At 42.5% G+C, this 17479-nt stretch overlaps 1 protein-coding gene across 1 annotated transcript in view; it reads left to right on the top strand.

Annotated features, from left to right (window-relative positions):
* The window catches only part of LOC110509081 (probable G-protein coupled receptor 158), a 130993-nt gene that overhangs the window by 41551 nt on the left and 71963 nt on the right, over nucleotides 1-17479 (top strand). Inside the window, exon 3 of the mRNA XM_036966584.1 lies at nucleotides 9210-9312. Coding sequence (XP_036822479.1) covers nucleotides 9210-9312 — 103 coding nt within the window. The remainder of the gene's footprint in view (nucleotides 1-9209; nucleotides 9313-17479) is intronic.

Here is a 17479-nt window from a genome sequence, read left to right as displayed (position 1 = left end):
ATTATTTAACATGTCCTCACCTTGGATTTAAACTCACAATCTCCTGGTTCCTGGAATTCCAATATTCCTGCAACACCACCATGTCTGCAATGACTGATTTCCCCTGTAGGCCTTTCCCTACACTTTTCACTTCTAAGTAAATCTCAGCTCTGTTGAAAAATACAATGAGGAGGAAAACAAAGTCTATTTATCAGAGTTATGCAGGAGTAACATTAAAACAGAATATTGCGCCCCATCAACATTATATAACTATACTGAAAACCCAAACTCAAATAGCTGAAACAAGTACATGAAATCAATGAGAGAAAAGTCAGATTAATTTATATATGGCAGTGCAGATGTTTTGCTAAGTGCAGAGATGTATTATAGGTAATGAGTGTGTAGGGAACTTCTGAACTTCTACAGACATTGTGGCGCAGCAGAAAGATCAGCGTATGCTAATTCCAGAGGTTGTGACTTCCAATCCCAGGTGGGGTCATATTGAAAAGTCAGTATGCAAATTAGAGGGGATGCCCTTTTGCGTGATGCAATTTGGAATGCATTTGGTACAAACATTGTCATTGATGACAATTTTGACATTATTTTAGCTGAACAGCGTATCACCTACCTTAAACCCCCCTACCATTTTTTTACTTTAATTATAATGTTTTGGGACACCTGGGACCATCACATGACAAAAACCTCCAGGGCGGCATGACACCATGTCCCAAGAACCTTCAGGGGACCATGTCACAACATCCCAAGAACGTCCTAAAAACATCCCTGGGACAAACCAGGAACTAGACAAAACCTCCAGGGGACCACGACACAACAGCCAAAGAAAGCCATAAAATTATTCTCGGGGACGTCCCTGGAACAAACTGGGAACTAGACAAAACTTCCAGGGGACCACGACAAAACGGCCAAAGAAAGCCATAAAATTATTCTCGGGGACGTCCCTGGAACAAACTGGGAACTAGACAAAACCTTGCGCCGTAACCCTGTTGGGTTCACCTTGGGGTCATGATAAGGGCCTTGCGCCGTAACCCTGTTGGGTTCACCTTGGGGTCATGATAAGGGCCTTGCGCCGTAACCCTGTTGGGTTCACCCTGGGGTCATGATAAGGGCTGTACCAAATGCATTCCAAATTGCATCACGCAAAAGGGCATCCCCACCAATTTGCATACTGTCTGATTAGAACATTTTGTTGGCAGTCGGCAGAACGCCACAGGGATACAGGCAGAATCCCCTTTATTCACCAAATTCATTTGCATATGCAGGAATTTGACTCATTGCAATGGTGCTGCCACAATAAACAGAATATACTGACAATATACAGAATACACAGATAATAAACAGAATATACAGATAATAAACAGAATATACAGACAATATACAGAATACACAGATAATAAACAGAATACACTGACAATATACAGAATACACTGACAATATACAGAATACACTGACAATATACAGAATACACTGACAATATACAGAATACACAGATAATAAACAGAATATACAGACAATTAACAGAATACACTGACAATATACAGAATACACTGACAATATACAGAATACACTGACAATATACAGAATACACTGACAATATACAGAATACACAGACAATAAACAGAATATACAGACAATTAACAGAATACACTGACAATATACAGAATACACAGATAATAAACAGAATACACTGACAATATACAGAATACACAGATAATAAACAGAATACACTGACAATATACAGAATACACAGATAATAAACAGAATACACTGACAATATACAGAATACACAGATAATAAAGAGAATACACTGACAATATACAGAATACACAGATAATAAACAGAACATACAGACAATAAACAGAATACACAGATAATAAACAGAACATACAGACAATTAACAGAATACACTGACAATATACAGAATACACAGATAATAAACAGAATACACTGACAATATACAGAATACACAGATAATAAACAGAATACACTGACAATATACAGAATACACAGATAATAAACAGAATACACTGACAATATACAGAATACACAGATAATAAACAGAACATACAGACAATAAACAGAATACACTGACAATATACAGAATACACAGATAATAAACAGAACATACAGACAATAAACAGAATACACTGACAATATACAGAATACACAGATAATAAACAGAACATACAGACAATAAACAGAATACACAGATAATAAACAGAACATACAGACAATTAACAGAATACACTGACAATATACAGAATACACAGATAATAAACAGAATACACTGACAATATACAGAATACACAGATAATAAACAGAATACACTGACAATATACAGAATACACAGATAATAAACAGAATACACTGACAATATACAGAATACACAGATAATAAACAGAACATACAGACAATAAACAGAATACACTGACAATATACAGAATACACAGATAATAAACAGAACATACAGACAATAAACAGAATACACTGACAATATACAGAATACACAGATAATAAACAGAACATACAGACAATAAACAGAATACACTGACAATATACAGAATACACAGATAATAAACAGAATACACTGACAATATACAGAATACACAGATAATAAACAGAATACACTGACAATATACAGAATACACTGACAATATACAGAATACACAGATAATAAACAGAATACACAGATAATAAACAGAATACACTGACAATATACAGAATACACAGATAATAAACAGAATACACTGACAATATACAGAATACACAGATAATAAACAGAATACACTGACAATATACAGAATACACAGATAATAAACAGAACATACAGACAATAAACAGAATATACTGACAATATACAGAATACACAGATAATAAACAGAACATACAGACAATAAACAGAATACACTGACAATATACAGAATACACAGATAATAAACAGAATACACTGACAATATACAGAATACACAGATAATAAACAGAATACACTGACAATATACAGAATACACAGATAATAAACAGAATACACTGACAATATACAGAATACACAGATAATAAACAGAATACACTGACAATATACAGAATACACAGATAATAAACAGAACATACAGACAATAAACAGAATATACTGACAATATACAGAATACACAGATAATAAACAGAACATACAGACAATAAACAGAATACACTGACAATATACAGAATACACAGATAATAAACAGAATACACTGACAATATACAGAATACACAGATAATAAACAGAATACACTGACAATATACAGAATACACAGATAATAAACAGAATACACTGACAATATACAGAATACACAGATAATAAACAGAATACACTGACAATATACAGAATACACAGATAATAAACAGAATACACTGACAATATACAGAATACACAGATAATAAACAGAATACACTGACAATATACAGAACATATGGACAATAAACAGAATACACAGACAATAAACAGAATACACTGACAATATACAGAATACACAGACAATGAACAGAATATATGGACAAACTATAAAAACACAGAATTTAGACAATCCACATACAATATGTACACAATAAACACCAAGCTAGAAACGACAGACTACACTAGAATCACTACAAGCTACATTATGAATTGTGCACGTATAGATGTATAAATAAAGCAATGTGCATGATGACGTGCAATAACATTGTAAGATCCTAGTCTGATTTCAACCATTTTGACCACGAGGTGCTTTCACCGAGATTAATGTTCACTTTTCTTTTCTCCCTTGACGTATTATCATGGTTGAATTAAGATTTCACGGGTTGAGCTTTTCTTGTCTGTTTCACAATAGCGTCTGCAAACATGTTCCCAAAATAGCTTGGTCACAATCACATATTATTACTCTCTCCCTTTGGGTCTTTAAAAAGACGAAGGGGATATATCAAACTGTGACGTATCAAAAGGCTAATTCTCACATTTGTATAATTACAGAAGAAAAAACGGCAGGCCCTGGCACAATTTAACGCCAGCCTGGAGCAGAGTGTAGACCCTGGCACCATTTAACTCCAGCCTGGAGCAGAGTGTAGACCCTGGCACAATTTAACTCCAGCCTGGAGCAGAGTGTAGACCCTGGCACAATTTAACTTCAGCCTGGAGCAGAGTGTAGACCCTGGCACAATTTAACTCCAGCCTGGAGCAGAGTGTAGACCCTGGCACAATTTAACTTCAGCCTGGAGCAGAGTGTAGACCCTGGCACAATTTAACTCCAGCCTGGAGCAGAGTGTAGACCCTGGCACAATTTAACTCCAGCCTCGAGCAGAGTGTAGACCCTGGCACAATTTAACTCCAGCCTGGAGCAGAGTGTACACCCTGGCACAATTTAACTCCAGCCTGGAGCAGAGTGTAGACCCTGGCACCATTTAACTCCAGCCTGGAGCAGAGTGTAGACCCTGGCACCATTTAACTCCAGCCTGGAGCAGAGTGTAGACCCTGGCACCATTTAACTCCAGCCTCGAGAAGAGTGTAGACCCTGGCACCATTTAACTCCAGCCTAGAGCAGAGTGTAGACCCTGGCACCATTTAACTCAAGACTGGAGTCGACTGTAGACCCTGGCACCATTTAACTCCAGCCTCGAGAAGAGTGTAGACCCTGGCACCATTTAACTCCAGCCTCGAGAAGAGTAGACCCTGGCACCATTTAACTCCAGCCTGGAGCAGAGTGTAGACCCTGGCACCATTTAACTCCAGCCTCGAGAAGAGTAGACCCTGGCACCATTTAACTCCAGCCTGGAGCAGAGTGTAGACCCTGGCACAATTTAACTCCAGCCTCGAGCAGAGTGTAGACCTTGGCACCATTTAACACCAGCCTCGAGCTGAGTGTATGAAATACGTCCCTGATTGTTCATGCATGGAGAGGCACGTGAAAATGTTCCTAGGCGGTTCCCTGCACCAGATGTGCTAGGTTAAATTATTCCCTGTTTAGAGCCTGGAGGCACACTTTTAAAGTCCCATGTATGACACACACGATACAACCAGGTCCCACATCAATCATTTGAACACATTGCAGATGGCAAGAGAGATTCACGTGTTGTCTAGATGCACCCTGAAAAAAAATACCTCACGTCACTGAGCCCATATCAACACAAACAGTTCTTTCAGGTTGATATAAATGCAACTATTCTTCCATAGACTTCGATAATCCCACAATAACCATAATTTTCCGCCCTCCTTGCGCTTGATGTTCCTTGGTGTTATCTTAATGACTTTCCCCTTCAGAGCTAATGTAAGGCTGGCACCATTTCACTCCAGCCTGGAGTCATAAGAACAAAATAAGTCCATAATAAAGCTGGTGGGTTTATTTACCCACACTTCCCTGCTGGGCGGTAGAGGATATCAACATGCCGTCCTCTCTGCAGATGTTGGAATTTTGTGGAGTATGACTCTCGGAACCTCTTGGGAGACAAGTTCTGCCACCTGCTCTAAAAGAAGTAGCAGCTTGGCCCTGAACTAGTTTCCCTTAGGTTTCAATACAAATCCGTGCCCTTTTCAAATCAACTGTGACACCAATATGCAGCAAATACAGGTGTGAACTGTTATCCCAATAAATATATTATTTCAGAGAATGTAAGAAACAAAGTGATGATCAAGTTGTCGGGATATCTCAGACTGCTTCCTCAAAACATTGGTGATTAAATATTCATTATATTTTCCCCGAAACACAGTAGAGCTTAGCGTTTTATCTGTTTGTTTTCACCAGCAGAAAAAGCCTAGGGGTGAAGGGGATTTCTCTAGGCTCAAAAACAATGGATCTAAATTCAAAGTAACATGTACAGTATAGGTTTTATTTTCCTTTCCTTCAAGCCATACCCCGGTCCCTCCAAATCACCAATGTCTCAAAGCCTACATTAATGCATTCGCACAGTATAATCCACTATTCATGAGCATTCATGTCATATTCACTGCAAATCTATTGGGGACAGAGCTCCATACTGCACATGTTTAAGGAAGTGTTTTACCCCAGTTGATCCAGATGGTTCATGTTTAAGGTAGTGTCTTCTCCCAGTCGATCCAGATGGTTCATGTTTAAGGTAGTGTCTTCTCCCAGTCGATCCAGATGGTTCATGTTTAAGGTAGTGTCTTCTCCCAGTCGATCCAGATGGTTCATGTTTAAGGTAGTGTCTTCTCCCAGTCGATCCAGATGGTTCATGTTTAAGGTAGTGTCTTCTCCCAGTCGATCCAGATGGTTCATATTTAAGGTAGTGTCTTGTCCCAGTCGATCCAGATGGTTCATGTTTAAGGTAGTGTCTTCTCCCAGTCGGTCCAGATGGTTCATGTTTAAGGAAGTGTCTTCTCCCCGTCGATCCAGATGGTTCATGTTTAAGGTAGTGTCTTCTCCCAGTCGATCCAGATGGTTCATGTTTAAGGTAGTGTCTTCTCCCAGTCGATCCAAATGGTTCATGTTTAAGGTAGTGTCTTCTCCCAGTCGATCCAGATGGTTCATGTTTAAGGTAGTGTCTTCTCCCAGTCGATCCAGATGGTTCATGTTTAAGGAAGTGTCTTCTCCCAGTCGATCCAGATGGTCCATGTGCTTGTAGCCAGCCATCACTCTGTCTCCAAGCTGAAGTTATGCAGTGAATTTAAATTCTGCAAACAAGGTCTTAATTCTTAATTTAGATATTAATTAGATTCCTGCAACTTGGCAAAAGTGTGTAATTTCCCCTGACGCTGTTCTCATGGTTGTTATTGGGGCGTTTGCTCGGGATACGCTAGTTAGAAGAAAATACTTATTTAAAGTGGCACTCCAGACCCCTTTTTCACCTCATTGAACACCTGATGTACTTAACAAAAGGCACATCTCAATAGGTATCCCAGGCATCTTCATGACATCACATCCTCCTCTTTTGTTCTCTATTTGCGCCTTTATTGTCCCTCAAGCAATGAGGAGGCTGATGACATCACGTCTGACAATCAGACCAACTCCTTGAATGCCCGACTCCATATAAAACTCTATTTTACTAAAAAATATTATTTTCTTTGGACTTTAATGTGTGTACTAGAGTATTATTTATACTTGGAATATCACTTTTCGTCAGCAAAAGTAAGAGGAGTTCATTTAGACAAATCGCTCCCAGTGTCTGAATAATTATATTATGTGTGATGCAGAAATCAAGGGCTATTATTTGCTTGGGAAAATGGCATACTGGAATATTGTTTACATTGTTTTTGGTAGTACCTCTTTGATATTAAACAAATCTGGCGTTAACCCAGTTAGCAATGGGCACTCAGGAGGCCGGCGTCCCTCCAAAGTGGTTGAGCACCGCGCAACAGCTTTTTTTGCTCATCAGCCTCATTCACCGTGCGCCCGCGATAAACCGCTTTGTCAAGCAGTAGCCATGCTCCTGCCGTTCACGTGCCATTTTCCTCAAACAACCCACCCACCCTTCACCTGCTCTTCTCCTGACCGGTAACACTACAGCTGCCAGTCAGAGATAAGACACTTTTTCCAGCGTCAAGCCAGCGCATGCCTACTCCCTATCGTCACTTATTTTAATATCAATATTAATATTTGTATTATTTAAGATATATTGGATGCCATTTGAAAAAGTTTTGTGCAAAAGGACTGTAAATGATTATGTGTGTAATATATCAGATAATGAGGGCCAGTCCTGGTCACGTGGATCCACTGGGGACCACAAATCAAATCCAGTAAAATCCAATGTTATGGTCATGTACTTGCAAGCTTCTCACACAGTGCAATGGTGACAAAAGTGACATAGTCATCAAATAAGAAACATTGGAAATATATAACATACTAATAACAAGACTAATTAAACTAAAGAGGCATGCAGATAAAATGAAATAAGATATAAATGAAAATAATAATATAAAAAAATAATATTATTGTTTTTAATCGCCTATAGGGATATAGCATGGCCATTGTTCTCCCATAGTGAGTGGAATAAGGTGCAGTCTGGCTTTAACTGTTTTCTCATAGAACCATCCTGCCAGGGCCTCCTGAGTAGCGCAGCGGTCTAAGGCACTGCATCGCAGTGCTAGAGGTGTATCTACAGACCCGGGTTCAATCCCGGCCTGTATCACAACCGGCCGTGATCGGGAATCCCATAGCATGGCACACAATTGGCCCAGCTTCGTATGGGTAAGAGGAGGGTTTGGCCGGGAGGGACTTTACTTTGCTCATCACACTGCAGGCTGACCTTGGTCATCAGGTGAACGATGTTTACTCCGATAACATTGATGTGGCTGGCTTCTGGGTTAAGTGGGCGGTTGTTAAGAAGCGCTGTTTGGCGGGTCACATTTTGGAGGACTCATGACTTGACCTTTGCCTGTTGGGGAGTTGCAGCGATAATTTTAAAAAATCTGACAGTTCTCTTTAGGGAAAGTGGATTAATCTGAATGGAATGTGCAGTGTGTCATGTGACAGTGTTGTAGAGACATTTTGTCAGGATGCTTTAAAGTTAGACTCAGCAAAATGACGTTGCCACAAGCAGCACCGGAGATATTGAGATGAGCGAGATGCAACACTTTCACAATGTCACACACAGTATCTGTACATGTGCAGGGATTCGCTTCATGTTGTGTACTGCGTGGTAACAGCAGGATCAAAACAGAGGAAAAGTTGAGCCTCGCCCTTCACCGCTCTTCGCTGTTGTGGAAATTGACCCACTATGCTATTTACTTTCTGCATCTACGTCATATCACTGAGTCTACTTTTAAGTTTAACCTGATACTCTGTGTTGTCATGATTAATTAGTGTAGTGATTAGCTGTAGCGTTTGTCTTTCATGATGACAACACAACGTCAATGTTAACGTATAGATGAGAAAGGTAAATGTGCAAACAAGTTTTGTTTTTGAATAACTGAATTCCAGGCCTGTCAGTTGAGTAGAGATCTGAATAGGAAGTGAGAGTGCCTTTCCAAAGAGCACAGAGCAGAATAGGAGAAGAAAAGACTGTCATAGAGACATATTCAAACCTTACATAACCAACCCAAATATTTCAGTTTTTTTAAAGAATTTCACATTACAGCGCCACAGGGTATTTCACTTCGTTTTAGAAAAACACATAGCATGTTTTTTTGTGAGTTTCAAGAAACACAAATGGAAGGCTGAGTCACCTTCCCTCCATTAATTCCCTCTATCCTGTTTACATGCCTTTTAGATAAACGCTCTCTTTCTTTCGCTCTCTTTCTCATCTTTCCCTAGTGCAATCCCATTGTCGGACATGGATTCGTGCTAGACAACTACAAGTGCCAATGCCGGAGAGGCTTCTACCATCCTAGCAGAGTGGCACTCAACGGCTTTACAAGTAGGTTTGCTGTTTCCCTGCCCAGCAACAGACTCCAAGGTTTGCTGTTTCCCTGCCCAGCAACAAGTGGCATCTTTCTCCTCCACTCTGATTTCAATCACTTTTTTGAATATATATTTTTTTTAATTAAGGGGTAGATCAGCTTTAACATTGCAGATAGATTGGCTTCCATCAATGTAATTGTCTACATAATTTCCATCTATTTAAAAATACTATATTTATATTTATAATAATATATATATATATATACAGTATCAGTCAAAAGTTTGGACTCTACTCATACCAGGGTTTTTCTTTATTTTTAATATTTTCTACATTGTAGAATAATAGTGAAGACATCAAAACTATGAAACAACACATGGAATCATGTAGTAACCAAAAAAGTGTTAAACAAATCAAAATATATTTGAGATTTGAGATTCTTCAAAGTAGCCACCCTTTGCCTTGATGATAGCTTTGCACACTCTTGGCATTCTCTCAACCAACTTCATGAGGTAGTCACCTGGAATGAATTTCAATTAACAGGTGTGCCTTGATAAAGGTTCATTTGTGGAATTTCTTTCCTTCTTAATGCGTTTGAGCCAATCAATTGTATTGTGACAAGGTAGGAGTGGTATACAGAAGACAGCTCTATTTGGTATAAGACCAAGTCCATATTATGGCAAGAACAGCGAGAGAACAAATAAGCAAAGAGAAACAACAGTTCATCATTACTTTAAGATGTGAAGGTCAGTCAATACAGAACATTTCACGAACTTTGAAAGTTTCTTCAATTGCAGTCACAAAAAAACATCAAGCGCTATGATGAAACTGGCTCTCATGAGGACCACCACAAGAAAGGAAGACCCAGAGTTACCTCTGCTGCAGAGGATAAGTTCATTAGAGTTACCAGCCTCAGAAATTGCTTCACAGAGTTCAAGTAACAGACACATGGTTGAATTGCTGCAGAGAAACCACTACTAAAGGACACCAATACAAATAAGAGACTTGCTTGGGCCAAGAAACATGAGCAATGGACATTAGACCGGTGGAAATCTGTCCCTTTGGTCTGATGAGTCCAATTTTGAGATTTTTGGTTCCAACCGCCTTTGTGAGATGCGGAGTAGGTGAACGGATGATCTCCGCATGAGTGGTTTCCACCATGAAACATGGAGGAGGAGGTGTGATGGTGTGGGGGTGCTTCGCTGGTGACACTGTCAGTGATTTTTTTTTAATTCAAGGCACACTTAACCAGTATGGCTACCACAGCATTCTGCAGCGATACGCCATCCCATCTGGTTTAGTGGGACCAACATTTGTTTTTCAACAGGACAATGATCCAACACATCTCCAGGCTGTGTAAAGGCTATTTTACCAAGAAGGAGAGTGATGAAGTGCTTCATCAGATGACCTGGCCTCCACAATCATCCGACCTCAACCCAGTTTAGATGGTTTGGAATGAGTTGGACCGCAGAGTGAAGGGAAATTTGCCAACATGTTCTCAGCATATGTGGGAACTCCTTCAAGACTGTTGGTACCAAGCATTCCAGGTTAAGCTGGTTGAGATAATGCCAAGTGTGCAAAGCAGTCATCAAGGCAAAGTGTGGCTACTTTGAGGAATCTAAAATCTAAAATATATTTTGATTTGTTTAACACTATTTTGGTTACTACATGGTTCCATGTGTTGTTTCATAGTTTTGATGTCTTCACTATTATTCTACAATGTAGAAAATAGTACAAATAAAGAAAAACCCTTGAATGAATAGGTGTATCCAAACTTTTGACTGGTACTGTATATAACATATATATTTTTAAACATATTTTCCTTTATTATTTTCCCGTAATTGGAGTAAACTATGGAACAACAACAGTTAGGCTTCTACTTCCAGCTTATACATTTTACGGACACAGTATATTTTACATTTATTGGCCATATTGGCCATGCCTGTCCTGTGTTTGAGCTGAGCATCAAGGGGCATCTGTTTTCATTGATATTGGTTTGGCATCATGGGTAATGCTTTCATATAGTTTTGATAAGTGCGTATAACATAAAAGGAGTGTGTATTTTCGAAACCTCTGTACAATTACCTTGGATGAATGCACAGCACAGGCTTGGGTTAGCACCAGGGCATGAGGAGGAAGTTATTAGTGTGTATACAGTCCTTTTCATAACGTATTTTTTGATGCCTCCCCTGGTGTTGCCACTGTCTTATTGGAATGCAATGGGAGGCTTGAAGGTAGCATCGAGGAGAGAACGTCATCTTCAAAAGCTCACAACCACATCATTAGAAAATATTCAAATGCTTCTCCTCGGCTTAGATTGGATTGTAGGAGCAATACTCATTTCCACTTCTGAATTGACCTGCCACTGTTATTCCTCACAGCCCAATTTAATTTATTGTTGTTTCCTAGCAACAAACAAAGCAATGAAGCATTAAGGAAAAACAGGTGCTGAGAGGGTCTCATCTTCCGAGTCATGGCAAACTCCATGAAATTAGATGCTGATAAAAAAGTCAATGAAATTCCTTGTATATTTATTTGATTAGTCATTGATTATTTTCCTCATGAGAGGGTGTCCATCCATTAATTGTTTAATCAACTCTGATTAACTCTGTGTGTATATGTGGACGGTCAAATGTCCAGTTTCTCGGACATCGCAAAAGGAGTTCCACAAGGCTCCATTTTAGGGCCTGTTTGTTCACCATTTACATAATGAAATTGGCAAAGCTGTGGAAAACCATATACAGTACTTCATCTACAGATGAAGTCGGAAGTTTACATACACTTAGGTTTAGAGTCATTAAAACTAGTTTACATACACTTAGGTTTAGAGTCATTAAAACTAGTTTACATACACTTAGGTTTAGAGTCATTAAAACTAGTTTACATACACTTAGGTTTAGAGTCATTAAAACTAGTTTACATACACTTAGGTTTAGAGTCATTAAAACTAGTTTACATACACTTAGGTTTAGAGTCATTAAAACTAGTTTACATACACTTAGGTTTAGAGTCATTAAAACTAGTTTACATACACTTAGGTTTAGAGTCATTAAAACTAGTTTACATACACTTAGGTTTAGAGTCATTAAAACTAGTTTACATACACTTAGGTTTAGAGTCATTAAAACTAGTTTACATACACTTAGGTTGGAGTCCTTAAAACTAGTTTACGTACACTTAGGTTTAGAGTCATTAAAACTAGTTTTTCAACCACTCCACAAATTTCTTGTTAACAAACTATAGGTTTGGCAAGTCGGTTAGGACAAGTAGTTTTTCCAACAATTGATTACAGACAGATTATTTCACTTGTATTCACTGTATCACAATTCCAGTAGGTCAGAAGCTTACATACACTAAGTTGACTGTGCCTTTAAACAGCTTGGAAAATTCCAGAAAATGATGGCATGGCTTTAGAATCTTCTGATAGGCTAATTGACATAATTTGAGTCAATTGGAGGTGTACCTGTGGATGTATTTCAAGGCCTACTTTCAAACTCAGTGCCCCTTTGCTTGACATCATGGGAAAATCAAAAGAAATCAGCCAAGACCTCAGAAAAAAAATTGTAGACCTCCACGTCTGGTTCATCCTTGGGAGCAATTTCCAAACTCCCAAATGTACCACCTTCATCTGTACAAACAATAGTACAAAGGTATAAACCCCATGGGACCACGCTGCCGTCATACCGCTTAGGAAGGAGATGCATTCTGTCTCCTAGAGTTGAACATACTTTGGTGCGAAAAGTGCAAATCAAACCCAGAACAACAGCAAAAAGACCTTGTAAAGATGCTGGAGGAAACAGGTACAAAAGTATCTATATCCACAGTTAAACAAGTCCTATATCGACATAACCTGAAAGGTCGCTCAGCAAAGAAGAAGCCACTGCTCCAAAACCGTCATAAAAAAGCCATACTACGGTTTGCACATAGGGACAAAGATCATACTTTTTGGAGAAATGTCCTCTGGTCTGATGAAACTGTTTGGCCATAATGACCATCGTTATGTTTGGAGGAAAAAGGGTGAGGCTTGTTAGCCAAAGAACACCATCCCAACCGTGAAGCACGGGGGTGGCAGCATCATGCTGTGGGGATGCTTTGCTGCAAGAGGGACTGGTACACTTTACAAAATAGATGGCATTACGAGGGAGGAAAATGATGTGGATATATTGAAGCAACATCTCAAGACATCAGTCAGGAAGTTAAAGCTTGGTTGCAAATGGGTCTCCCAAATGGACAATGACCCCAAGCATACTTCCAAAGTTGTGGCAAAATGGCTTAAGGGCAACAAAGTCAAGGTATTGGAGTGGCCATCACAACATTTATGGGCAGAACTGAAAATGCACACCTTACTGGCTAGCAGAGTAGAACACCTGGTTAGGAGAGGTGGTGGCTAGAAGAGTAGAACACCTGGTTAGGAGAGGTGCTGGCTAGCAGAGTAGAACACCTGGTTAGGAAAGGTGCTGGCTAGTGGAGTAGAACACCTGTTTAGGTGAGGTGCTGGCTAGCAGAGTAGAACACCTGGTTAGGAGAGGTGCTGGCTAGCAGAGTAGAACACCTGGTTAGGAGAGGTGCTGGCTAGCAGAGTAGAACACCTGGTTAGGAGAGGTGCTGGCTAGCGGAGTAGAACACCTGGTTAGGAGAGGTGCTGGCTAGTGGAGTAGAACACCTTGTTAGGAGCGGTGCTGGCTAGTGGAGTAGAACACCTGGTTAGGAGAGGTGCTGGCTAGTGGAGTAGAACACCTGGTTAGGAGCGGTGCTGGCTAGTGGAGTAGAACACCTGGTTAGGAGCGGTGCTGGCTAGTGGAGTAGAACACCTGGTTAGGAGCGGTGCTGGCTAGTGGAGTAGAACACCTGGTTAGGAGCGGTGCTGGCTAGTGGAGTGGATCACCTATTTAGGTGAGGTGCTGGCTAGTGGAGTAGAACACCTGGTTAGGAGCGGTGCTGGCTAGTGGAGTGGATCACCTATTTAGGTGAGGTGCTGGCTAGTGGAGTAGAACACCTGGTTAGGAGCGGTGCTGGCTAGTGGAGTGGATCACCTATTTAGGTGAGGTGCTGGCTAGTGGAGTAGAACACCTGATTAGGAGCGGTGCTGGCTAGTGGAGTAGAACACCTGGTTAGGAGCGGTGCTGGCTAGTGGAGTAGAACACCTGGTTAGGAGCGGTGCTGGCTAGTGGAGTAGAACACCTGGTTAGGAGCGGTGCTGGCTAGTGGAGTGGATCACCTATTTAGGTGAGGTGCTGGCTAGTGGAGTAGAACACCTGGTTAGGAGCGGTGCTGGCTAGTGGAGTAGAACACCTGGTTAGGAGCGGTGCTGGCTAGTGGAGTAGAACACCTGGTTAGGAGCGGTGCTGGCTAGTGGAGTAGAACACCTGGTTAGGAGCGGTGCTGGCTAGTGGAGTAGAACACCTATTTAGGGGAGGTGCTGGCTAGTGGAGTAGAACACCTGGTTAGGAGAGGTGCTGGCTAGTGGAGTAGAACACCTGGTTAGGAGCGGTGCTGGCTAGTGGAGTAGAACACCTGGTTAGGAGCGGTGCTGGCTAGTGGAGTAGAACACCTGGTTAGGAGCGGTGCTGGCTAGTGGAGTAGAACACCTGGTTAGGAGCGGTGCTGGCTAGTGGAGTGGATCACCTATTTAGGTGAGGTGCTGGCTAGTGGAGTAGAACACCTGGTTAGGAGCGGTGCTGGCTAGTGGAGTGGATCACCTATTTAGGTGAGGTGCTGGCTAGTGGAGTAGAACACCTGGTTAGGAGCGGTGCTGGCTAGTGGAGTGGATCACCTATTTAGGTGAGGTGCTGGCTAGTGGAGTAGAACACCTGATTAGGAGCGGTGCTGGCTAGTGGAGTAGAACACCTGGTTAGGAGCGGTGCTGGCTAGTGGAGTAGAACACCTGGTTAGGAGCGGTGCTGGCTAGTGGAGTAGAACACCTGGTTAGGAGCGGTGCTGGCTAGTGGAGTGGATCACCTATTTAGGTGAGGTGCTGGCTAGTGGAGTAGAACACCTGGTTAGGAGCGGTGCTGGCTAGTGGAGTAGAACACCTGGTTAGGAGCGGTGCTGGCTAGTGGAGTAGAACACCTGGTTAGGAGCGGTGCTGGCTAGTGGAGTAGAACACCTGGTTAGGAGCGGTGCTGGCTAGTGGAGTAGAACACCTATTTAGGGGAGGTGCTGGCTAGTGGAGTAGAACACCTATTTAGGTGAGGTGCTGGCTAGTGGAGTAGAACACCTGGTTAGGAGCGGTGCTGGCTAGTGGAGTAGAACACCTGGTTAGGAGCGGTGCTGGCTAGTGGAGTGGATCACCTATTTAGGTGAGGTGCTGGCTAGTGGAGTAGAACACCTGGTTAGGAGCGGTGCTGGCTAGTGGAGTAGAACACCTGGTTAGGAGCGGTGCTGGCTAGTGGAGTAGAACACCTGGTTAGGTGAGGTGCTGGCTAGTGGAGTAGAACACCTGGTTAGGAGCGGTGCTGGCTAGTGGAGTGGATCACCTATTTAGGTGAGGTGCTGGCTAGTGGAGTAGAACACCTGGTTAGGAGCGGTGCTGGCTAGTGGAGTAGAACACCTGGTTAGGTGAGGTGCTGGCTAGTGGAGTAGAACACCTATTTAGGCGAGGTGCTGGCTAGTGGAGTAGAACACCTGGTTAGGAGCGGTGCTGGCTAGTGGAGTGGATCACCTATTTAGGTGAGGTGCTGGCTAGTGGAGTAGAACGCCTGGTTAGGAGCGGTGCTGGCTAGTGGAGTAGAACACCTGGTTAGGTGAGGTGCTGGCTAGTGGAGTAGAACACCTATTTAGGTGAGGTGCTGGCTAGTGGAGTAGAACACCTATTTAGGCGAGGTGCTGGCTAACGGAGTAGAACACCTATTTAGGCGAGGTGCTGGCTAACGGAGTAGAACACCTATTTAGGCGAGGTGCTGGCTAACGGAGTAGAACACCTGGTTAGGTGAGGTGCTGGCTAACGGAGTAGAACACCTGGTTAGGTGAGGTGCTGGCTAACGGAGTAGAACACCTATTTAGGCGAGGTGCTGGCTAACGGAGTAGAACACCTATTTAGGCGAGGTGCTGGCTAACGGAGTAGAACACCTATTTAGGCGAGGTGCTGGCTAACGGAGTAGAACACCTGGTTAGGTGAGGTGCTGGCTAACGGAGTAGAACACCTGGTTAGGTGAGGTGCTGGCTAACGGAGTAGAACACCTATTTAGGTGAGGTGCTGGCTAGTGGAGTAGAACACCTGGTTAGGTGAGGTGCTGGCTAGTGGAGTAGAACACCTGGTTAGGTGAGGTGCTGGCTAGTGGAGTAGAACACCTGGTTAGGAGCGGTGCTGGCTAGTGGAGTAGAACACCTGGTTAGGAGCGGTGCTGGCTAGTGGAGTAGAACACCTGGTTAGGAGCGGTGCTGGCTAGTGGAGTAGAACACCTGGTTAGGAGCGGTGCTGGCTAGTGGAGTAGAACACCTGGTTAGGAGCGGTGCTGGCTAGTGGAGTAGAACACCTGGTTAGGTGAGGTGCTGGCTAGTGGAGTAGAACACCTGGTTAGGTGAGGTGCTGGCTAGTGGAGTAGAACACCTGGTTAGGTGAGGTGCTGGCTAGTGGAGTAGAACACCTGGTTAGGTGAGGTGCTGGCTAGTGGAGTAGAACACCTGGTTAGGAGCGGTGCTGGCTAGTGGAGTAGAACACCTGGTTAGGAGCGGTGCTGGCTAGTGGAGTAGAACACCTGGTTAGGAGCGGTGCTGGCTAGTGGAGTAGAACACCTGGTTAGGAGCGGTGCTGGCTAGTGGAGTAGAACACCTGGTTAGGAGCGGTGCTGGCTAGTGGAGTAGAACACCTGGTTAGGTGAGGTGCTGGCTAGTGGAGTAGAACACCTGGTTAGGTGAGGTGCTGGCTAGTGGAGTAGAACACCTGGTTAGGTGAGGTGCTGGCTAGTGGAGTAGAACACCTGGTTAGGAGCGGTGCTGGCTAGTGGAGTAGAACACCTGGTTAGGTGAGGTGCTGGCTAGTGGAGTAGAACACCTGGTTAGGTGAGGTGCTGGCTAGTGGAGTAGAACACCTGGTTAGGAGCGGTGCTGGCTAGTGGAGTAGAACACCTGGTTAGGAGCGGTGCTGGCTAGTGGAGTAGAACACCTGGTTAGGAGCGGTGCTGGCTAGTGGAGTAGAACACCTGGTTAGGTGAGGTGCTGGCTAGTGGAGTAGAACACCTGGTTA

The sequence above is a fragment of the Oncorhynchus mykiss genome, chromosome 28, assembly GCF_013265735.2.
Source record: "Oncorhynchus mykiss isolate Arlee chromosome 28, USDA_OmykA_1.1, whole genome shotgun sequence".
Taxonomy (NCBI): domain Eukaryota; kingdom Metazoa; phylum Chordata; class Actinopteri; order Salmoniformes; family Salmonidae; genus Oncorhynchus; species Oncorhynchus mykiss.
This window is presented reverse-complemented; position numbering and strand designations above follow the sequence as displayed.